Source organism: Eurosta solidaginis, chromosome 1 (assembly GCF_040869045.1).
Source record: "Eurosta solidaginis isolate ZX-2024a chromosome 1, ASM4086904v1, whole genome shotgun sequence".
Taxonomy (NCBI): Eukaryota; Metazoa; Arthropoda; class Insecta; order Diptera; family Tephritidae; genus Eurosta; species Eurosta solidaginis.
In genome coordinates, this window is record NC_090319.1 from 270,868,536 (window position 1) to 270,894,409 (window position 25,874).

At 38.8% G+C, this 25,874-nt stretch overlaps 1 protein-coding gene across 2 annotated transcripts in view; it reads left to right on the plus strand.

The window, feature by feature from the left end:
- Positions 1–467: 467 nt before the first annotated feature.
- The window catches only part of Syt14 (Synaptotagmin 14), a 49,711-nt gene continuing 24,304 nt past the window's right edge, over positions 468–25,874 (plus strand). The window contains exons 1-2 of one of the 2 annotated variants that reach the window (XR_010948899.1): positions 468–4,307; positions 12,928–12,948. Coding sequence is in view for 1 of the 2 variants with exons in the window: in XM_067760768.1 (XP_067616869.1) it covers positions 13,010–13,049 (40 nt within the window). In the remaining variant the exon portion in view is untranslated. Of the gene's footprint in view, positions 4,308–12,927; positions 13,050–25,874 lie in introns of those variants that run through there. The other variant, XM_067760768.1, reaches the window with a different exon arrangement.

Genomic DNA, 25,874 nt, shown 5'->3' on the forward strand with positions numbered 1-25,874 from the left:
CGCATACTTTACATGTAGTTAACGACGATTTCAATATACCTTCAGACGGAATACTCGGCAAAGACTTTTTAAAAGTTAATAAATGCATTATTAATTACGCAAGCGATAGCATAACTATTAATACCGGATTAGATAACGCAAATATACCAATTTTACACGGCACGAGTACCGATTCTTTAGTTATTCCTCCGAGATGTGAAGTTTATCGGTTATTTAAATTACCAAAATGCGATAATCCTGTTTTTGTAGACTCGCAAGAAATCTGTAATGGTGTTTTTACGGCAAAATGCATTGTTGACACAAATAATCCAGTTATAAAAATTTTAAATATTACTGACGAAGTAAAACATGTCAACAATTGCAATATCGTAACGGAAGATATCACCAACTACAATGTCTACAAAATCAATGAAACTTCAAAAGATCAAGAACGCTTAGAGGAATTAACGAAAATTTTGAAAAATCAAATGCCGGGTTATGCTCAAAAACAATTAATAGATTTATGCTTAAAATATGCCGATGTATTCGCTTTAAAAACTGATCGTATGACTTTAAATAACTTTTACGAACAAAAGCTACGTTTAACTGATAAAAATCCAGTCTATATAAAAAATTATCGTTTACCATATACACAACGTGAAGAAATTAATAAACAAGTCGAAAATTTAATGCGAAATGATTTAATAGAACCCAGCTTTTCTAATTATAACAGCCCTTTAATTTTGGTGCCGAAAAAGGATCCTACAGGCCAAAAGTCTTACCGTATGTGCGTTGATTTCAGAGCAGTCAACAAAAAGCTTATCGCAGACAAATTTCCGTTGGCACGCGTAGACGACATACTCGACAATCTTGGCAGAGCCAAATATTTTTCGACTTTAGATCTTTTTTCTGGTTTTCACCAAATACCACTTCATGTTAATTCTAGAGACGTTACATCTTTCAGTACAGATCGAGGAGCTTTTCGTTGGAAAGTTTTACCTTTCGGTTTAAATATAGCACCAAACTCTTTTTCACGTATGATGTCATTAGCATTTTCAGGCATTTCGCCAAATCAAGCTTTTATGTACATTGACGATGTTATCGTCATCGGATGTAGCGAGACACATCACCTCAAAAATTTAGAAAAAGTTTTCGAAACTTGCAGAAAATTCAATTTAAAGTTAAATCCCAACAAATGCAATTTCCTTCGTTCTGAAGTAACTTTTTTAGCCCATAAATGCACCTCCAAAGGCCTGCTGCCAGATGACTCAAAAATAGACGCAATTAAAAAATACACTAAGCCAAAAGACAAAGACGCTGTTAGGCGATTCGTTGCATTTGCAAATTATTATAGGCGTTTTATACCTAACTTTGCGTCACTGGCAGCCCCTTTAAATCGTCTAAATCGGAAAAAAGTTGAATTTGTTTGGGATGATGCTTGCGAAAATGCTTTCGAAAAATTAAAATTATCATTAATGTCTCCTCAATTATTACAATACCCTGATTTTTCAAAAGAATTTATTATCACTGTGGATGCATCTAAGAGTGGTTGTGGCGCTATATTAAGCCAAAAGCAAGGAGATAATGACTTACCGATTTGCTTTGCATCAAAATCTTTCAATAAAGCCGAAGAGAAAAAGGCAATCATAGAATTAGAACTTTTAGCAATACATTTTGCTATAAAATATTTTCGGCCGTATGTCTACGGTACACATTTCACGGTAAAATCAGACCATAGACCATTAGTTTATCTATTCAATATGAAAGATCCTTCCTCGAAACTCTCTAGAATCAGATTAGATTTATCAGAATACAATTTTACAATTGAATATATTAAAGGAAAATCGAATGTTGTGGCTGATGCTCTTTCGCGTATAAGTATAGACGAGATTAAAGATTCGACAAAACACGTTTTAGCCGTTAAAACGCGATCACAAACTAAACAACAAGAATTACAAAATGAAAAAATAAGTTTAAATGATACGACCTCTAACGATAATAAAGTACAAGTTTATGATAAATTTTCATACGATTTTTCAAAAAAGATACCGCGAGTAAAATCAACAATACAATATAATAAACATAAGGAGATCTCCAATTTACAAATTTATGCGCATTTAAAACATAAAAAATATAATTTACTTAATATCGTGACTGCTAACGAAATAACGAATTTAGATGAGTTACTTTCGAGGCTGGAAAAAGCAGCCGACAATCACAATATTAAACAATTAGAATGGCCAAAAAATGATATCTTTTTCAATAATTTTTCAATTACGAATTTTAAAATCCGCGGAAATGAAATTTTAAAATTATTACAAATAATATTGACGGACCCTGTAGAGACCGTAACAGACAAGGAACAGAAACAAAAACTTATGACAATTTATCACGAAGATCCATTGTTAGGAGGTCATTGCGGAACAAAAAGGTTATATGCCAAATTAAGAACTAAATATTACTGGAAAAACATGACACGTGATATAGCGAAATTTGTAAAAATTGCAATAAATGTCTTTTAAATAAAGTGAGACCAAAAACAAAAGAAAATCTTGTCCTTACTCCAACACCCTGTAAACCATTTGACATAGTGATTATCGATACAATAGGTCCACTTCCAGAATCAAACTATGGTAACAAGTTCGCTGTTACTATGATTTGTGACTTTTCTAAATACCTGGTAACAGTAGCTGTACCAGATAAATCAGCAAAAACTATCACATGTGCTATTTTTGAAACCTTTATACTAACATATGGTACAATGAGAGCCATTAGATCCGATTTATGGACGGAATACAAAAATGAATTATTCTCGGAATTAACAAAACTTTTAAAAATTAATCATGATTTCTCAACAGCTTATCACCACGAAACTGTTGGTACTGTTGAAAGAAACCATAGAGTCTTTAACGAATATTTACGTGCATATCTAGATGAAACATATTCAGATTGGGATACATATTTGAAATACTTTACATTTTTACATAATACTACAAGCAGTTCGGTTTTTGATAATAAATTTACTCCTTTCGAATTAATATTTGGCAGAAAATCTACAATGCCACATGAATTACAAAAGGAACAAATCGATCCGATCTATAATGTAGAAAATTATACAAAAGAACTAAAATATAGAATGCAAAAATCTCATAAAATGGCAAGAAATTTGATTAATAAACATAAAATTAGAAATAAAGAATTATATGATAAAACGGCTAAGCCTTTAGAAATTAAAATTAATGATAGGGTTTTAGTAGAAACAGAACCGAGAAATAAACATAGAAATATATATCAAGGTCCCTACATAATAAATAATATCGATGGACCAAATGTAAAAATTTTTGATGAAATTAATAAAATTGAAAAAATTGTACACAAAAATCGTATACAAAAAATTAATTAAATTGATAGCCGAAAATAATCTTTAAATATAAACCTACTTTAAGAACACGCCAATGAAGACCAAACTAAACAAACTATTAATGTTAATTCTTAATACGGCCTAATGTACAAAATTCATATGTTAAATTGAAATACTTAATAAATATATATTTACTCAATTTAATAATAAGCATATAAATAGTAACGGTTCACTTCAAACTAAAAACATTATTTTTTTACATATTTCATTTTCTTATAAATTTATATCTTAACCCTAGTAAAGCCTAAAGAAGAATGTGGCAAGACTGATCACCTTGCCAAATTCTTCTTTTCCAAAGGGGGATGATGTAGCGTCATGTAGTGCCAGCCAACTAAAAACTAAAATAAAACTAAAAACTAAAATAGCTGGCATCACCCCCACATGCAACCATGCATGTATGCACTTGGTGTTACTGGGTGAGAGAGTCGAATGACGGAGAGAATTCTGATTGGCTGAATCTTCCGTTACTCGACTCTATCACGCCACTGCATCATGCGATTTTACCGCTATGCACTTTTGGCATAGCGGAAGGGCCGCTTTGAAGCGTCAGTATTTTTTCTACAGTTTTCAGTTTGAAATGAGCCGGCAAACGCGTCACTTAAGCCGCGCGTGTAAAATATAAAAAAAAAGGAAGTTATAACTAAATGGCTAACAGTGGAGAAATTATACATTGGAAAAATGAAAGTGAAACTTAACAAGAGACGAAATTGTTAGGAAATAAGAATTTTAAATAAAGTGTAATTAAACAATAAAACCAACTAAGTTTACTAATTTAAAAACTAAAAGAAGAAAGTAAAGAAGGTTTGTGTGTGTGGCTAAATGCCCAAAAATAAGTGGCATCAGAATGCCACTTTACATACCGAACCAAAAATGTATCTGCTAATTCGGACGAACTTTTGGTGCCAAGGTAATGGCGAGGGACAATCAATACCATTTATACAAATTTTCTTAAATATTTTTGATGGATAGGCCAACACACTAGCTCTACACCACGACGGCAGACTTTAACCGTTCAGCCGGTAAATGCAGCCTCCACGAACTATCATACTCCAACGATGATGTTTAGCTAAGCTGCGAAGAGCTACAGCATTTTTGCTGACGTGGGCAAGTTATGGGAAGATCTCCACTGGGTTCGGGGAAGCAGGTGGGGGAAGACTTTGATCTCTCTTGGTGCCCCCTGTTGGCGTCAGTTATCGCGAAACAGGGTTAGCTGGAGTGTCTTGTTATGCAACGACCAGCATCTCCTAAACGGTTAAGCGCCAATTAAAAAATTTATCTTCCAACCGCGGGGAGAAGGACCATAAACAAACCAAATAATATCTGCAAGATCATTTTTTTCCGCAGTAGCGGGGACACTTGATACTGGTGATCTCTTATAAAGTGAAGTTTCAGCATATTTAAGGGTTAAAGATGTATCAACCAAGTGAAGAAGGATGAATGAAAAATCAATAGGGGTGGTCTCCAACATTCGTTCTTCTTTCCCTTTGCAAAAACAGCACGTGTTGTGGCATCCATTATATTGGTAACTCATTTCATTGCTATATACATAAAAACCGATTTCAAAACTTTTCGAAATATTTTTTCACTTATTTCATAAACATTTTATTTTTTTGGTATCAAAAAAATGAAAATGTTAAACCAACAATTTTTTTGTGTGTTTACTTTGGTTTGGCATTTCAACAAAGTTTAAGAGAGTGATTTTAAAATTTTGTTAAAAATGAAAAAACCATTATGGCCGCAAAGAAGAGTAAATGGTTTTACCTGGTAATATTTATACCATGGTGGAGTCAGCAAAACGTGACTTAGGCCCCTATTATGAGCATTATTCGATCTTCGCTGGCCATCGAAAATCTAATTTGAAATTGGTATTATGACACCTCATCTCTGTCGAAATTTTCGTTGTGTATCTAATTTTCAAGCGAATAGAAATTTGTTGTCGACGCTGTATCGAATAGAAAAAGAATTGTTTAAAATGTAAGGTCGTGAGTACAAAACAACAGCTTGAAAGGCTGGTTTCAATTATGGAACCAAAACCCCCATATAGCAAAAGGAACTTGCATTTTATATAAATGCAAATTTGCTTGATGCATCTCAGCCTCCTCGTAATTCAATTTTATCCATCTTTCACAAATACAATTTTCCAAGACATTCAACACCTCTGATAGTACCACAGACACACTCGGCTGGGCAAGTCCGAGGGCATTTTCGTTTCCAATACTCAGTTGGTAGGATCCCTGAGTATAAAATTGGAGAACTGTTGCCAATTTTAGAATATTAGGAATAGACTTGGCTCTTGTGCATTGCCGCAGCAGTTCATATGTACTGGACAACAACTCCATGAACGCTTCTTTGGTCAGTCTGAAGTTTTGAATAAATCTATAAACAAAACTTATAATTTCAACAATTTAACAACTTATTTAGAAAGCTACACTTACGTGGTAGAATTCATTTCCAAAGTCTTCTGCTTCTGGCTAGCTCAAGTAAGCCTTCCTCTTCATCTGACGAATCATCAAACCACAATTCCGTCGGAGTCATTCTTTTATTTTTAATATTTTTATTATTAACTAGTTATGCTTTTGTTTATTTATTTTATTTTATTTGACAGGGTATTGGAAATGTGCTATTGTGCACTTTTGCCTTCATCGAACGCGCGGCATAATACCGAATGAAAATTCGTTCGATCTGCTCTTCCGACCACAGTCGAAGATCGAATTGGTCCCATAATAGGGGCCTTAAATCACGCTTACACATGCCCCAAACTACAACTAGTCCACAATTGTACATGCGTTCACACACGGTGTTCATAATTATGGAAAGGCAAAACGTAAATGGGAAATTCAGTTGCTTAATTAGCGGCTGTTTAGACACAAATATTGGCGAATTTCTTGTGTATTTTACGTGTAAACGTGGTATTCGGGCCGGTTTAACTATTTTTAGTTAAGTACTTATGCCTGGTTATTCAGTGCGAGTTTAACATTGCCACTGGAATTTAAACCCGGCCTTAAACATATACAACATTGTAAATCAAACTAAGTGTCATATCTTATCTGTCAACTGCCTGACAGGATGTTCAATGTGGCTACTTTTTAGCGGTTTGACAGGGTGTTCAATATGGCAATGCATAGGGCCGGCTATCTTCAGCGGGTGATAGAAAGAGATACAGAATGAGACAGCTTTAGTCAATTACAAATCAGGTGATCCAATCACTTTGGACTTTTGACGTCTATGCAGAAGATATCACACTTAGTTTGATTCACAATGGTATACAATACGTCTCTTACTTGGGGGACAAGGAAGAAATTGACCATTGTGAATGAAAACGTCAAAATTCCAAAGTGATTGGATCACCTGATTTGTAATTGACATCGCTGTCTCATTCTGTATCTCTTTCTATCACCCGCTGAAGATATGCTCCGCCATATTGAACACCCTGTCAAGACGCTAAAAAGCATTGTGAGTGAAACTAAGAGTGATATCTTATCTGTAAACTGCCTGATAGGATGTTCAATATGGCTACTTTTTAGCGTTTTGACAGGGTGTTCAACATGGCGGGGCCTATCTTCAGCGGGTGATATAAAGAGATACAGAATGAGACAGCGATAGACAATTACAAATCAGGTGATCCAAACACTTTGGAATTTTGACGTCTATGCAGAAGATATCACACTTAGTTTCATTCACAATGCTAAAAAGTAGCCATATTGAACATCCTGTCAGGCAGTTGACAGATAAGATATCACACTTAGTTTCATTCACAATGAAACTGACATCAGAGTTGGCTGTGTTTATTTTAGTGGCAAACGTCAGATAGGCTACGTAACAGTCGCCGCATCCCTTATACTTTGCCAATTTCCTACAATCTCCTATAGTGGTGGGTATGACACTATTTTTTGAGTGTTAACACAGTAGCACAGGCACACTTTGCAGTGTTAACACATTAGGGCGACTCATGAAAGCATATAAACTTATAAGGTGTAAAATTATATCCATTTACATACGCTGTTATATGAACGCACCTAGTAATACTCTTGATAAACTTGATTGTTTATCAGCGGTATTATTGTCAAACTAAATTTTTTTGATTGTTATACAAATTAAAAAATGCCAAGATTAAGTGAAATATCAAAACTAAAACGATTTTACTTGCTGGTGTTGGAGATTTCTGATGAAAATGCCCGCTGTAATGTCTGCAAGGTTGCATTCCTTTGAGTTTACCGCGTTTACACAATGATATGTGCGCGTAAATTTATACAAATTGTGTAAATGATTTTTCATACAAAATTTGACAGCTCGTTTACGCACTAGATAAATTTATACGTTTACATACTTTATAAGGCATTTATACGGTTACATGAGTCCCCCTATTGTGTTGACACAATTGTGTTATAACTGATTATCGAAAGTCGATATGAGCGTTGGCACAATATCAGAGCACAATACTGTGTTACTTACCTCTAACGCCATTTAGAAAAGTAAATCATGGCAACATTTATCTTCTTGCATACTCCCATGTTTAGGGAATCTACGTTATATAACCACAACTTTTGTTTAAATAGAACATTTTCAACTTAGAGTATATATGTTGTGCCCACATCTTTTAAACGTAATACACAGGCAAGATTATGAGTACAATCAACACACAAGCACAATGGACTATGTATGTATGAATGTGCACTTATGATCTGAGTGTCATTCTCTGTACTATAGAAACAGCTTTGTGCCATCGAGAGTGCCACTGTGTTATAAATTAATCGATAAGTGTGCGTGCCGCACATTACTGAGTGTTAACATAATAACACAGCACAGTGCTGTGTTACTCAGCCTTAATCTCATATGATACAATCAAATTAACTTGATTTTGTGTTACCCTTTTACCTTGCAATTTATTAAAAGCCGCTGGTTCATTTGCATAGAGTAAATACAATTTTCGATAGCTTACAAATAAGCAACAAAGACCTATCTTACATACAACAAGATTATCTTCATCATTGTAAATTTTACCAAGTAGCGCAACTAACAGCTGATCGGTGAAAATTCGCACATTCACACGCACAGTTCTCGACTCAGTTTCAAAACAAAACTGTAGATTATTTAATTCAAATTTTAAAGTGAGATAATCCTTACAAACTTATGTATACAGAATATATATGGCGTTTTTGTTGTTATTAAAACAATAGTTTTATTTATATTAAAGCTTTTATCATTTTTTTTTTTTAACTTTGAAAAATCTCCGAACACCATTCCTTCATTATATGACATTCGACTGCCTAGTCCACTGCCTTCCACTCTATTCGCAACATAACCTCTACTTAAGCTGCCAAACTATATAGTAAACAATGATCTCTCATTTCAGTACATACGACCAAATTTACGCATGTCATAGATGAATGGATTTGCGAGTCTTTGTTTCGAGAGAGCGCTGTCAAAATGCACATTTTTTATAACATTTGTCAATGATGCCACTCCAAACAAAAATGAATAGATCTGAATATGAGGTGTTTTGATATACATTTTGGCGATTTTATAGTTTCAATCATTTAATATATAATTGTCGAAAAATATTCATTTCTTTAAACTTATAAATAAAATAAATGTAAGGCGCGATAACCTTCGAAGAGATTTTAGGCCGAGCTTCTCTTCCAATTTACGTCGTGCTCCTTTTCTTTTTAATTTTTCTTACATATTGGCGGGACGTGACCTACTTGTTTATGCTGACTCCGAACGGCATCTGCGAGGCAGATGAGTTTTCACTGAGCGCTTTTCATGGCAGAAATACACTCGGAGTGTTTGCCAAACACTGCCGAGGGGCGTCCCCGCTTAGAAAAATTTTCTTCTAATTGAAAAACCATATTTCTAAAATTTTGATGTTCCTTTGCCCGGGGTGTGAACCCAGGGCATTCGGAGTGGTAGGCGGAGCACGCTACCATCACACCACGGTAGCCGCTTAGCTTTAAACTTATTTTACAATAATACGGCTAGTTAGAGTTAAATATAAACAAATCTATGTAAAATTTACATTTTAATTGAATTAATTAGTCAAATATTGGAAGGCATTTAACTCACAGTGAAACCCAAATCTTCTTTTGAAATTTGAGTAAATTGGACCAAGGATATAATAGTTAACATCATTTAGTGGATAGGGCTTATCTTACATGTCTGACGTGCCAGGTTCTGTGATCAAAATCACCTGCTTGCATCGGGATTTCATATTTACAAAACCTGTTTTTAGCGATAACTTTTGAATGGGAAATAATATTTACTCTCCGCCTTCGAACTAATAATATCTACACTAAAGCAAGTATTTTAATCCTTTTCCCATAATTTTTGAACGCTATTCTACAGTTGTAGGTCAAACTAAAGTTTACCGAAATTTTTGGCCCGTTTTTCGTTTTAGCTGGAACATTTTTTGTTCTGGCACCCGCTTCAGCTGGCGCGAGGGATTTATCTGTGATTGTTGCCAGCTCAAATTTGAGATAAATCCCTCGTGAGAGCGCAAAAAATGAGAGAGTTTCGTATCAAGTCATCTTTGACGCCCGCCTTAATCTACAATAAATCGTCAATAGATATTCTCGTTATTTATATATGTACCGTCCCTGGGAACTAGATAATTTTCTGTCAAATTTTGACGTTTCCCTTTTATTTTGTACTTCCAATTAGAGATTACACTCTAGAGGTGGAACTTTTTCGATGAGAAAAAATTCGACTCTCTAAAGCTTATTCATAATTATCGATTATCGAGTGGAAAATTTTATTTGGGAAATCTGTTTATATAAGTAACGACTGGGAGTTAAGTACGTAAATTAATATAATCTCTTTATATGTAAACTAGGTTTAACTCTCAACCGTTAATGAAATAACTAGATTTTTCATAAATTTGTTTCTCTATTTTAAGCGGTTATTTTGTCATTCCTAGATGGAAGCACAGTCGAAGTCGACACTTTTGGGCTCAAAATGCATCTTCTGACACCTCGATATCGATAAATTATGTGCTCAAGAGGTTTTTTAGGATGGGAAAAGTGTTTATCATTTCAACGACATCTATGAAATATCGGTATTTTATCGACAGGTTATATGCGATCTGTTTAAATTCGATTAAGAATAGAAAAGTATCCGGGTGTTATCGACTCTTTTCAGCAAGTCGATAGCTCATCAATAGCGAATCAATAGTCTACACCAAACCCCAAACCGCTATCACTTCGGTAACACTCGAAACTAGACAGTAACAAACCGACAACGAATAGACAATAAGCCGATATTTCGTAGATAACCGTTTCCATTACAAATCGATAACACATGCACTGAAAGTTTGAAAAGCCCGCACAAACCGATAACTTATCAATTTTAGTTGTTACCGGTAAAAATCCAATAGATAAAGCTGTTCTCAAACAGCACCGATATTATCGAACTCTAAATAAGGGCAAAATCAATACGGAAATTGTACCGAAATGGCTTTAGAATTATTACGAAGCGATCCCGACATAGTCACCAAAATAGTCCCGAAATCATATCGAAATAGCACTACGTTGACCCCAGACTGTTTCCAAACTAATCCCGGTATAATTTCAAATAGTTCCGACATGTTTCTTAACTTATTTCGAAAGAGTATATCAAAATAAACCCGAAAAAATTCCCAAATAGTCGCGAAACTTTCTCAAACTAGTCTGGTATAATCCCAAACTATTCCAAAATATGCTCGAAAGGATCTCTAAACAGTCCATAAAAGACCTCTAAATGCTCCCGGAACAAAGCATCGAGGCAAACGATTGTTTTTGCAGTTTGTGGGCAAATTTTTGCCAATTTCTGTTCGCTGAAACTTACAATATTTGGAAGTAACTCTCTATGTTTGGATGCATGTGTCCATCGGACACTTCTGGGCATATAGTTTAAAGTCTAGTACTTGACAATAACTTGTGCTTGGTTTCCGCTAGGCCTGTCATTCGACTTTAAAAACGTTTACCGTCCGTTTTGCACACAAAGTGACAATATAATTGACAAATAAGTGGAAACGGTATTCGCCCAACGGTCTGGTAGTTCATTTTCGTTTGCCAACAGACGTCCCATCAATAAATAATACCAAACAATGTGAAACAACGCGATATAATGAAACGCCTTGTTAAATAAAAGTGGATTTTGACCACGCACTGCTTTATCGACTTTGAGTCAGTAATGTGTCATAATGGAACCGCTGTGACCCCATTTGACCAGCGCGTCAGTTTGAAGCAGCTGTTGATGTCAGTAATTTTGACCTAATGAATACCAAGCATTAATGCGTACAGTGAACACTACTGATCAAATAATTCACAATAGTATACTGGCTGGTTAAGAGTTAAATGCAGTACTTTTTCAATACTGTTGCCAAATGTAGTTTATCAGCTGGGTAATGTTGTATATTTGATTATATATAGATAGCAATGTAGTTGTTGTGGTAGGTAAAATAAAATCGTAAACATATGTATTACTTATATCAACAGTTGTCTTTACCATTCGAGCGCAACTGTTGTCCTTTCGTGACACATGTCAAATTTAACGAAGCGCTTACTGGAAACTTTCCCAGAGCTTTTTTGCCATTATTCGTAAAGAACGAATAGCAACACCATATGCTGCTAATCTCATATCTGAGTCACTTTTGCTTTCAATTCGGACAAAGTCCTTTGAACACACTGAAAAGATTTGAGTGAAAATAAAATTAGAATTGAAAAGAAATTAGTTTAATTATATACAAATTGTAAAATAAAATAATTTTTTCGTGTAGAACGAAGAAAAATAATACAAAGTGGACAAATGTTACGTGAAAATTATTTTGTAAAGCAGCAACGTGAACCGGATTAAAATAATTTTTGATTGTGTGTATTTTGTTCAATTTTTTTCTCAAGGAGTGAAATTTGCGTATTTAAACTGGTGAACGTTCAAATAATTTGCAAAAAAGTACAAAAGGTGGGAAATGCGATGCTAAATACAAAGTATTGAATAATATAGAAAATTAATTTTCCTTTGTTAAATATTAAAAAATTCATCTGGTAGCTGCTGTGAAAAATCGATTACATATATCTAAGTATCCTTTGTATTTTGATTCCCAAAAGGATTTAACTCATACCTAAGCGCAATCGTATACATAATATCAAAACTTTCTTAGAGCTTTTCAACTTAAAAGGCTTTGGATTGCATTCCATTGGAAATGTATGTATGTAGTGGTATGCGTAAAAATATCAACATCGCGAAATCGAAAGTGAGCAAGAGAGACAAAAAATGGCTCCTTCTTATCTGTTTGTTATCATTTCGGTACAAATACGCTAAGGAAAAACATAAACATTTCCCTCACTACCACAAGCACGATATCTACACACATGTATATGTATCAGCATTCGTTCTATGCTCGCAGCAGTTGAAATCGTTATTCATAATTTAATTTATTTACTGTATGTGTACGATTTACATACACACGTATGAATTTACAGATGCACAAAATTTATACAGATGCGTAATATTTTTTGTTGTTATTTCTGAAACAGTTTTCTTTTTATATGCAGCTGTGAGCAGTGCAATAGTCGTGATAGTCGTCGTGTGTTAGTACTGAGAAAAAAAAACCTCGGAGGTTGGAATTGAACTAAGATGATAGTAATTTCCGGTGTTGAATCATATTCTTTAAATGGTAAGTGAAATATTTAAGATTTAATTCCATGTATGTATTATATACCAACTTATCGCTTAAGACATACATACATTCTTGCACCTCTTCCCGGTGCTCCGTTTGTACAAATGACGCATGCAGAAAATTTTTCTGAGTTGTGTAGCGATTGTTCCTTTTTAAACTTTTTAGTGTTGCTGGATCTCGATCTGACTCACATACCAAATATTATTGTTCTAGGTTGAACGGAATCAGAGTTGAAACTCGGAGAGTGTGGGGAATGAACAACCACTTATGCCAAGTTAGGTTGAACTGACCGGTCAATAAAAACCTCGCATATACTGAATGTGTCCATATTGTTACCAGAATTTGTGTGACGACCAAAAGGAAAACTCCCAATTAGGTACCAGAACTTATGCTCTACGAAAACTTCGGCCTCTGCTAAACACTTAAAGTTTTGTAAGACTTAGCTTAATATCTGCTTCGAGACCTGGCCTTGAACTCGCGAGGGCATGGCAAGAAAGCCACACGCTTCTTTCTTAAGCACGCTGCCTCTAGAATTTCCGCGGCTTACTTCAGGGCTATAGTGGTTGTCTGAAAAACACTGTACTGCTATGGCAGCCTGTAAGATCTACCTGTCTCTGGATCGACACAGTAAACAGCAGACCCAATCCCTCTGGAACCATCGATATACACGTGTATAATATGTTTTGCCATTCCTGTGTCCTTGCACCATACCTTCAACTCTTTTGTGGCCCCAACATCTCTTTTGAAGCTCAGGTGAACAAATGGTTCCGGTATTCGTTTCGATCTATATTAGATTGCGCTATACAACTATGGTCATATGGCTGACACTCAAGGTGCCCCGAGGCTTTAAGCCTTGGTGCAGTTGCTTACGCTATATTCTTGACTATTAGGTCTGCAACCGGTATGTGCAGAATGGCATACAGTACAGCCGTTGGGGTTGCTTTCAGGGATCCTGTTATGAAAATCATTGATAATCTGCATTCCTCCTCTAGTTTTTTTAGTATAGGTACTTTATTGTGTGGCTGTCCACTAAACAAGGATCCCATAGTAATACCTATATGGGCTTGACAACTGCTGCAAAAACCCAATGCGAGAGTATAGGCGATGGTGCCTACCACGTTAGCCCTAGCATCGTCATGTATGCAAACAGTGCCGCGGATGCTTTCTTCACTATCTCTCCCACATGCAGTTTCCACGACAACTTATTATCTAGTATAGTTCCTAGATATTTTGTGCTTTACTTTTCTTGCACGGTTACCGCTCCCAGCTAAGACCTAGTCCAATTCGAGATTTTATATTTCCTAGAAAATAATACAAGGTTGGTTCTTTTCGCGTTAGCGGTTAACCCAACATTAGATGCTCAGGCGTGTTGGTTGGTTGGTTGGAGTGGCGAGTCCCAGTTGACTCTAATTAGCGCTCATACGAAGTTTTGATAGCACAAACTCGTGAGTTAATCAATGAAAGGGTGTTGTGACTAATAAACATTTTCCAAGCGCGTCAGGGAAACCCGTCCCCCTATATCCATCCCGTGGAGTTTATAAATTTTAGAAGCTCTTCCGGGAAAGCCGTCCCCCTATATCCATCCCGTGGAGTTTATAAATTTTAGAAGCTCTCCCGGCCTAACATCCTTGAGTTCTGGAAGGCTTTAGAAAAAGGGCTTTGCAAGAAACTTTATTCTGCTTCGACAGTGTGCTGGGCATTCGCACAGCAGACGCTCAATTGTCCAATGCCCCGTGAGCACCGCAACTACTCTGGGTATATCCTTTCTGTTCATCTTAAGGACAGCTATAAATCGTTTTTCGTTATATAATGGCCACATGCTCTTGGAAACTCTACAGGTCCGCAACCTCATCCCGAAGCACCTGATCTATGAGAGATCTGGTAGACATCTGCCAGAAATATTCCCAAAATTATAGTCTAAAATTTCCCGAATCATTCGGAAAAAAAAATACTGAACCATTTCCGAAAAAGCCATCAAAGAGATAGCTAAAAAATCCTGAAATAGTCTGCAGATAGTCAGAAGAACAGTTTCTATTCTTAAATAGTCCCTAAATCCTGATATGACACGAAAACTATCCCAAAAAGTCATGAAATTATCCGAAGATACTCCCGAATTGCTCCCGAAACGGCCCCAAAGATAGTATCGAAATTATACGATGAAAGTCCCGAAAAGTATTTTAAGTATTCCCGAAAACAATTCCAAATGATTTCGAAAAATTACCGAAATTATCAGCAGATAGTTACGAAATTATTCCGAAAGAATGCCGAAACTATCTCCAAATGATATGTATCTAGAAAATGGCCGTATGGTCTCGAAATAGTCTGAAATACTCCCAAAATATTTCTGATGGCGTAGGTAGGGAAAGGGGGAGGGAGAGGACTGGCGCTGGACGCTTCTGCCTACTTTTGCGATAGCGCGTAGACCTCCATCTATAAGATCCAGATAATAATTATAGTATTGATATAAGTATAAACGTCAGTCAAGTATCTAATCTAAATAAATGCGGATTTATGGCGTAATAAAACTTGACACTGCTCACTTTCTCCAACTGTATATAGCCTATGCTACATCCATTGATCATATAAAACTATTATGAAAATTTCATACAGATCTGCTGAAGACTTTCAACGCTCATTAAGAACATATACACGCATAGAATTCTATTCAAACTAAAAACAGTTATCATACATCACCGGCCGCAACGAGGTTCCATACATTGATCTGTTTGCCAGGGCGTATGAGTAATGTTTTACATCTACATACATATGCAAATAAAACCATTTTATGCAGATGACCTTACTCGCCATTAACAGAAATGAATATAAATTTAAAACTAATATAAAGAGAGTAAAAATGAAACATTACATACCATTGCCTGCAGGATGAGATGTGAAGTTCTCACCCCCTCCATTGCCAACCAAGGGTTTTACAATCGCCAACGTTTTTAAAACAGTTTTTTGAAAAAAAAAAAAAAATATTTTTTGGGTTTTGGGGAGTGTTTTGGTCGAAAAATTGACCCTTTCGCCATTTTTTTTTCGCAGGTGTGAAAATTATTTTTTTTGGTTATGCGTAGTGGAACTTTTTTTCCTGAGCCCAAAATTTTATCGAAAAATCGATGTCGGTCGATATCGGTTAACTTTCGTCCATACAAATCGACCCGGGTTAATGCGTATATTGGCCTATGATTATAATTATGAATTTACTACTTATAGATCTTTTATGTTATTGGATTGTTGCTAGAGGACATTTTTTTGCTTTAAAATATGCACAAAATATTATCTATAATATAAAAATAAGTCGGGGTTTCCTTCCTAACGCTATAACTCCCGAACGCACGGACCGATTTCCACGGGTTTGCATTCGTTGTAAAGGCCTCGGGCTCCGTGAGGTTTATAGCAAAGAAAATTCAGGGTCTCGAGATATAGGCCAAAACGTGGACCCGGGTACCCCTAGAATGTGTTTATAGAATATGAATAACAAACGAAAGCTGTTGATGAGTGCTTTAATAGAGGGTAATTTCCATACCCCTGGGTGACTAGGGTCTCGGGATATAGGCCAAAACGTGGACCCGGGTACCCCTGTAATGTGTTTATAGAATATGAATAACAAATGAAAGCTGTTGATGAGTGCTTTAGTAGAGGGTAATTTTCATACCCCTGGGTGATTAGGGTCTCGAGATATAGGCCAAAACGTGGACCCGGGTACCCCTAGAATGTGTTTATAGGATATGGATATCAAATGAAAGCTGTTGATGAGTGCTTAAGTAGAGGGTAATTTTCATACCCCTGGGTGGCTAGGGTCTCGAGATATGGGACAAAACGTAGACCCGGGTACTCCTAGAATGTGTTTATAGAATATGGATAACAAATGAATGCTGTTGTTGAGTGCTTTAGTAAAGGGTAATTTTCAAACCCCTGGGTGACAAGGGTCTCGAGATCACAACGTGGGCCCGTGAACGCCTATATAGTGTTTTTACATTATGGGTATCAAATTGAAGCTGTTGATGTGTGCTTTAGTACAGGGTAGTTTTCATACCTATTGGTGACTAGGGTCTCGAGATATAGGCCGAAACGTGGATCAGAGTAACACTAGGATGTGTTTTTACATTATGGGTATCAAATTGAAGCTGTTGATGTGTGCTTTAGTACAGAGTAAGTTTTATGCCGCTGGGTGACTAGGGTCTCGAGATATAGGCTAAAACGTGGACCCGGATACATCTAGAATGTGTTTTTACATTATGGGTATCAAATTGAAGCTGTTGCGTATGCTTTAGTACAGAGTAACTTTTACACCGGTGGGTGACTACACTCAGAGAAAAAGTCCGTTCTAAAATCGAGCACCACCGGACTCAATTCAATATTTTCATGTTCTTACTTTTTTGTTCTTGAAACACGACCGACCTGGTCTCAACACAACAACCTTGTTCTTGAACTGACAACCATTTTCTTGAAAAGAGAACGGCTGGTCTTAAAATATGATCAAATGTTCTATTAATGAGAACAATGTTCCTAAATTAAGAACAATGTTCTTAAATTAAGTTCAAGCAAAAAGAAACGGTAAAATTCGTGTGTACGGCAATGTTAAATTTAACATTTGGCGCAGGCTATTAAGCAGTTGTAGTGGCCCAGCGGTTATGATGTCGTGGTTGCGATCGGCTGGCGCGAGTTCGATCACCGTCAAACTATAAAGTTTTTTAAAACAATTTTTTAACTTTTATTTTTCGTTCACTTATTTTTCCATTCGCTTATGCCCAGATAATTCTCAAACTTGTTATGAAATGTTTTAATTATATATGGAGATTACATCTTCAAATAATAATAATTTCTCAATAAGAGAAACATATGGAAAAATGCATATTATGCATTTTTCTTAAATATTTGGACCACAATAAAATTTTGTTTGTTATAAATATTTTTTATTTATGACAAAAAAATTATTATTAATATACTTTCCCCTCCCATCAATGATCAAGCTCAAACCGTTCTTGAATTGAGAACGAAAACTCTCTTATTTTAAGCACAAATAGTGCTTGAAATGAGCACAGAAGGTTCACACATCAATACCAAACTGGTCATAAAATACGAACGGTGTGCTTGGAAAAACTGTTCTTAAAACAAGCCCATCGGTCACGAGTTAAGAAAAAACGTACTTAACAGACTTTTGTCAACGAATGTTCTTAATTTTGAACTTGGTTCGTTCGTTTTAGAACGATTTTTTTTCTGAGTGTAGGGTCTCGAGATATAGGCCAAAGCTTGGAACCGGATACCCCTAGAATGTGTGTGTATTATGGATATCAAATGAAAGCTGTCGCTGAGAGCTTTAAAGTAATTCTCATTGTGATATTCGATTTAGTCGCATCAACCTGGCAAAACTGATAAATATGCATCCGAAGCCGAAATAAATACATTAATTAATAATACCCACATACCTATTTACATACGTCCTATTCGATTGGCCTGAAATTTGGTATATAAATTTGCCTGTATTAGTATTTACGATGCTTTCTTCCGGGAAGTGGACCAGAGACGGACTGGGGCTGGGATTAGGACTAGGACTGGGACTGAGGCTGAGACTGAGACTCGGAGTGGGACTGGGACTGAGACTCGGAATGGGACTGGAACATAATACATACCGCCCTCAGGGACTGGCAATAAGATATGAAGAAGAATGAGAAAAACTTGAGAGAAGAGAAAAGAGAGAAGGAGAAGTAGACTGAGAAAGAGATAGAATGAGACGAAGATGGTGATAGATGAAGCGAAAAATACGGAGGGAGGAGTGAATACAAAGATTAGGAAAAAGTGTAGAGGGGCGAGGGCAGAGTTAGACGGAAAAAGCTTATTAAAATGTATGCAGATAGACCAAATTCAGGGCAGAGAAACGTCTGCTGGGTCTGCTAGCAATATTATAAAAAAACTAAAAAGTAAAAATTATAAAATGTCGATGAAACAAAATATAATATTGTCGCGTAGCAAATAATTCGGATTTTGGATGAACATGAATTGCCAGAAGATTGAAACTATGTTCAAGTTCGTATATTCAAGCTTATTCCAGCTTATTCAAGTTTATTTCTGTGTAAAAAAAAGTTATGTAACATTCAAGTTGACAATAAATTACACACATTACTTACCCCAGTATCTTTCTCCGTCCGTTCGCTACGCGTGGTAATTTTCCAATGACGGAATTTTGTAGATCAATTTGTATCGCTCAACGTAACGGAATATGACGGAACAAAGAAGAAAGAAATGGGGTGAGCAAAGGACAACTAAACAGAGATGCATTTGTGGTGAAGTATGCAATTGGTAACTTAAGGTTGCCATCTAGCTTACATTTCAAATAATTCAATCTATTACATCCCCGCCCCCGTGAATCACCCTGGATTCACAACCATGTCGAGCTTGGCCAGCTTTGATGCAGGACGCTGAACCGAACCAGTAGGTGTCAGCACGTCTGCCCTCCGAACTTGACCATCCTTGCCAGGGTATGTCCTTTGGATCCTGCCACGACGCCACTCTTTCCTTGGCTCGTTGGGGTCACAAATTAGTACCAAGTCCCCTTCTCGCAGCGGGTCTGTAGACGAACACCACTTTGACCGCCTGGTCAGTGTTGGCAAGTATTCCTCTACCCATCTCTTCCAAAATCGATCTCGCATCTGCCTGACGATATGCCACTGCTTACGTAGGGAACAGTACTTCTCCGGCGGCTCCATGCAGCTTGGAGTTTGCGCTGTGTTGGCGCTACCCAACAAAAAATGGTTGGGGGTTAAAGGCTCCTCTTGTTGTGGGTCAACGGGTAAATGCGTTAGTGGCCGAGAGTTCACTATATTCTCAGCATCAATCAACAAACTCTGAAACGCGTGCTCCTTTGGATGTATCTCTTTCATTGTATGACGTAGTACCTTCTTCACGCATTGCACCATGCGTTCCCAAGCACCCCCTGCCGATGGATTTTCAGGACAGTTAAATACCCACTCAACGCTCTTACTTGACAGCTCGCTCTTTAATTCATAGCAATCAAACACATCTTTGAAGCGCTTTAACTCGCCGTCCACACCGACGAAATTTTTCCCATTATCCGATCGTATCCGCTTTGGAACCCCTCTTCTATTCATAAAGTTGCGTAACGCAAGGATACATGCGTCCGTTGAAAGGTCATGTGCAACCTCAAGGTGGATAGCCCTCATCGTCAGGCATGTGAACAAGCCCACCCATCTCTTCTCTGAGCGTCTCCCAACTGTGACGCTTACGGGCCCAAAGTAGTCCAAGCCGGTGTACATGAACGGTTTCATATATGGAGTTACTCGATCCTCCGGAAGTTGTCCCATCTGCGGTGCCTGCGGCTTCGCCCTCTTAATTTTGCATGTATTACACCCTGCTATGACTCCACGAAGGACCTTTCTTAGATTCAGGATCCAAAACCTTTGTCGTATCATACAAATTGTCGCCTCGGTGTTCAAGTGCTTCATACGGCTATGCTCATGGGAGACGATAAGCTTTGTTACGGGATGTTTTGGCGGTAGGATTATCGGATGTTTTGCGTCGTATGCCAACCAGCTGGCTTCATTCAAACGACCACTGACCCGCAGGAGTCCATGAACGTCTATGGACGGCGAAAGAGCGTACAGTGAACTGTTAGCTGGCACGGCGACGCCATTCTTCAACCGACTTATCTCGTCGGCAAAGGCTTCGTTCTGCACTTGGCGGCACAATAACTGCTCTGCTGATTCAAGTTCTGAAGCAGTCAACCCGTATTGCAATGTATTGCTGGCTTGTCGGGTAGTTATTTTGCAATTATTAATGAAGCGTAGGACCCAGGCGACGGCTCTTTTCAGTTTTATATACGTTGAAAACCTTTCAAAGTCAATACCGATTTGTTTAATAGCCAAAAGTGTAAATTTAGGGCGCAGTTCTTCATGATCCTCTGTAGCTATATCATTGGAAGTACCTGTTGGCCACTGACTCTCACGCCGATGCAAAAACGCTGGACCCGTATACCATCGAGAGGACGGGCCCACATTTACGTCTTTGTGAACTCGAGTGGCCTCGTCGGCAACGTTTTCCTTTGTGGGTACCCATCTCCAATCCGACGGCTTTGACACACTCAGAATTTCGGCGATTCGATGGGCTGCGAAAGGTTTATAGCGGCAATGCTCACTGGCTATCCACTTGAGGACCGTCCTCGAGTCGCTCCAAAAGACAATTTTGTTTACTCGCGCTGTATGCTCCTCCACTATTGTCGACATCATGCGCGATCCCAGTAATGCCGCCTGCAACTCGAGTCTGGGTATGGAGAGCGGCTTCAGAGGTGCACTTCTAGTTTTGGCAAATACGATTGAAACGGCTATATCACCCGATGAGGTCTCCGACCTCCAATACGCTACAGCCGCAAAGGCATCCTCACTAGCGTCAACAAATACATGTAGTTGCAAGGACTCTGGCTTTCCTTTGTAGAAGTAGTGACGTGGAATTTGGCAGTCTGATACATTCAACATTTGTCTACGAAACTGGAACCAAATGGCGCTAACTTCCGGTGTAACTGGCTCATCCCACCCTAGATTTCGCTTCCATATCTCACGCATCATAAGCTTAGCTGTTATAGTTAAGTGGCTCAAGAGTCCCAATGGATCGAAAATGGACATTATTACACTCAACAGCAATCGTTTCGTTGGCGTAATATCACCACTGATTACAGATGCACAGTATCCATGAAATTCCGGCCGGTACGTAAATGTATCGCTTTGTGGTAGCCACGCCATCCCCAGAACCTTCTCCGATGTGTTGGATTCCTTTGACTTGATTGACAATGCTGTGGTTTCACCATCCAATGCAGCAACAACTTCACGGGCGTTAGACCTAAATTTCCGCAACTGAAAACTTGCACCTTTATGTATTTGACGAACCTGTTTCGAGATGTGTATGGCTTCGGAGACGGTATCGAAACTATCAACATAGTCATCAACGTAGTGGCGTTCGATTATAGCTTTAACTGCACGTCGATCATGATTTGTATGTTCTAAAGTATTCCTCACTTTAACATAGTTGGCTGAACACGGGGAGCATGCCGCACCGAACGTCATGGCTATCATTTCGTAAACATCGGGAGCCTTCTGACCATCACCATCGCGCCACAAAAACCTCTGTGAGCAACGATCTTCCGGGCGCATTACGACTTGGTGAAACACCTCCTGAATATCTGTGCATACTGCGACAGCACCTTCTCTTAAATGAAATAGAATTGACACCAGAGAGCGATACTGCTGAGGACCCTTAAGCAATTGGGAATTCAGCGAAACTCCATTTGATGTTGCTGCTGCGTCGAACACCAATCGCAGTTTACCTGGCTTTTGGGGGTTTACCACCCCAAAGTGCGGAAGATACCAAGTCCTTGTCGTTGTTTCCGCGGCTTCACGTGGCAGCAGCTTACGCGCATAATCTTTTACGACATACGTTTCGATGATATTTTGGTAGGCCTTGCCAAATTCGTTATCCTTAGTCATACGTCGTTCGATGCCCACAAGGCGTCTCAATGCCATGCTGTAACTGTCTGGTAGCTCGATCCTGTCGTACTTCCACAACAACCCGGTTTGAAATCCATCATTCAACTTCAATGTAGTTTCTTCAAGAATACGTTTTGCCCGCATATCATCTGCGCTTTCAATCGGCGGTGCAGCTCTTACTCCAAATGAATCGACGCTGAAATAGGCCTTTATCATATTGTGCATCTGGCAGTCTGATGCGTTGACGTGAAGGCAAGACAGCTTCCTTGGGGGCGGGGTGGTCGACGGTCCAAATATGACACAACCGAGATCTATAAACGCTGCGTATGGTCCCTCATGGTTCGTCGTCGTGGCCCGGATAGGCAGACCGAGATGGCAGTGGTCTAGTCCAATTAAAACTTTAGGCATTACGTTTTGATATGGCTGTACCGGCATTTTACCTTGATACCTTTCGACATTACGGATATCACTCTGACTGAGGCTTTGCATTGGCAAGTTTAAATTGGCTACACGATGGACGTTCCGTAGCATATGACGTTTCTGCATTCCCAAACCACTGACAAACAAATCAACCAAGGCGACGGGCTGATTTACGGCGTTACCTCCAAACCATTGAATTTCTACGTGACGTTTTTCGGCGCGAAGTCCAAGTTCCTTTACTAAAGAGTCGTCCATCATCGTAATCGATGATCCTTCATCGAGTAGTGCATACGTATTGAGTCGCTTATTTGGTCCATAGAGCGTAACAGGAATCACTCTAAATAGCAGATTTGCATTAGCGCGTGCGGAGCAGTTGAGGACCGGATTGTTAGGGCTTGGTGATTCAGGCGCTTGAAATTTGGCTGGCTGATCACCCTGACACTCATGCAACAAACGATTGTGGAACTTAGAGCAACCTTTCACTGAACAAGGTTTGCGGCGGCGGCAGTCGCGAGTAGAGTGACCAGGCCAAAGACAGCTAAAACAAAGACGTAATCGTTTTACCAGTTTCCAGCGCTCCGGTACATTGGCTTCGAGTAGACGTCGACACTCAGTAGATTTATGATCACCTTGACAAACGATGCATTTGGTACTACGTTCTTCGCCGGCTGTATGCAATACTGCGCGTCGTTTAGATTCTTTTGCATCACTAGTCTGGGCCATCTGTACGAAGCTCGCAACCTCAGTTAACCATTCACTAAAATTTACTATGGTTGGAAATGGCCGAATAGAAGAAGAATGACGAGCCCAATCCAAACGTTTATTAAGAGGAAGCTTCGCTACTAGTTCGTCCAATAAGGTTGGATTGGCCAAATGTTTATCTTCACCCATAGACTGAAGGAAAACTGTAAGGTTCTTAGTTGTGGTTGCGAACGAGACTAATTTGCCAATATTAGCTTCTGAGATAGGTGGTACCTCTCGTATAACTTTGAGTTGGCTCCGAATGAGCTGCTCAAGACGACCGAACCTAAAGCGTAGTTGCTCAATAATAAAATTCACATTGCTTGGGTGTATTAATAGGGACTAAACTACCTACCTAGCTTCCCCTTTAAGGCATTTGTTAAGACGCTGATTATTTTCAAAACTGGAATAATTATAGACCGCCGTCGACTCTGTGAAAATATGGGCCAGTCCTCCGCTTGACCTGAAACAATGGTAAATCTAACAATTTCCTGGGTGGTGGCATGTAATTTATTGGCGGGGTATGGCTTGACAAGTTCGCTCGTAAGTTATGAGCGGAGGTGACGACCGGTGCGCTGGTATTGGATACACCATAATGTTGAGCCATGCTAGGTGACCAGGATGACCGACCATAGCACGACGTGGAGCTCGACGAAACGGTATGCGGGGCTTCATGTGAGGCGCTATATGACTCGCCTACTAATTGGGTCAGGGTACCATCAGGAGTAGCAATGTAGCTGGGCTGAATAATTGTTGCATAGTTGGCTGGCTGCTCATTCAACGAAGCTGTTGAATTCACTATATATGGCTGCTCATTTGCTGGCGATGCACTCGTCGATACTGGTTGCCCGACGTGGGGCCTATGCGACCCCATGGTACCACTGCCCGATACTATGTTACCGATCGACGCAATGAATTTATTGTGCGTTGGAGTGGCTACCTGCGCAGCCGGCGTCACGACACATTGGTGATGCGTATATGTATTTAACCTAACAGGAGACGTGGCTGGTGGCATTAAATGTGATGATGCTGCTACTGTGCGTTGGCGTTCGGTATCTGCGATTTTAACTTCTGCTTGCCTAAGTTGCAGCTCCAATCTAGAAATTTGTTGTTGCATTGCTAAAAGAATATTAGCTTGCGATGCATTATACGTATTTGTGCTCACTGCTGTAGCGGCACTGCTGGCGTTCCACAGCGAAGAGACGTTGGCAGAGGATTCTACGGATCCGGCGGCGGCATTGGAGTTGACAAATGAAGCAATGTTGGTGTTAACAGAAGGGCAGTGTTTCCATTAACAGAGACGGCGGCGTTGATGTTGGTAACAGCGCTAGCATCGGCAGAGGCGGCGGCGTTGATGTTGGCAAAGCTGGCAGCGTTTCTATTGGCAGAGGCGGCGGCGTATATGTTGGCAGACAAGGAGACGATCTTATGTACGTCGACTATGACCGGGGTGGTTGTACCAGGACCAACACTGACATGGGCATTATTATAATTAGTGGAAAGTTCGCTTACCTGGTAAATCGGGCTAGGACTTGATCCAAAAATATTAACATTCATATGTGATGTACTTGTTGTTGTTGGCATGGCGGAAAATATACTGGTTGGCTGAGCGTTATATGGCGGCGCGCTTGTGGGAGCACTAGGTGGCGACATAGTAGCAGTGGACGGCGGCGCACTGGATGGCATTCTGTTGGAAACACTTGACATATTTGACTGGACACATGACGGCACTACAAACGGTGTACTGATAGGTGGAGTACACGACACATGTGATGACGTATTACATGACGAGACATTTACGGGTACACTGGGCACGACAATCGAAGTTCCGGCGGCTAGTACACATGACTGATTCAACGACATATTACTTGGCACATCTAGTGGAGCGCTATGTAGGGGCGCGCTTACCGATATACTTTGAGTACTAGATTGTGTCACGTTTGATTGTGCAGTCGGTGCATTTAATTTAGACATAGCATTTGACTTAGACGATGCAGTCTCAACTTTAGTAGTGGCGGCACTCTTCATTTTGTTGCCTTCTGGCTGAAGGCGCGGACTTCGGCGTACCGGTGACCTCTGCACATACATACACAGGCAATTTATGTGTTATCCAATAGATTGGGAAATAAAGATGTCGCGTAGAAAATAATTCGGATTTGGGATGAAC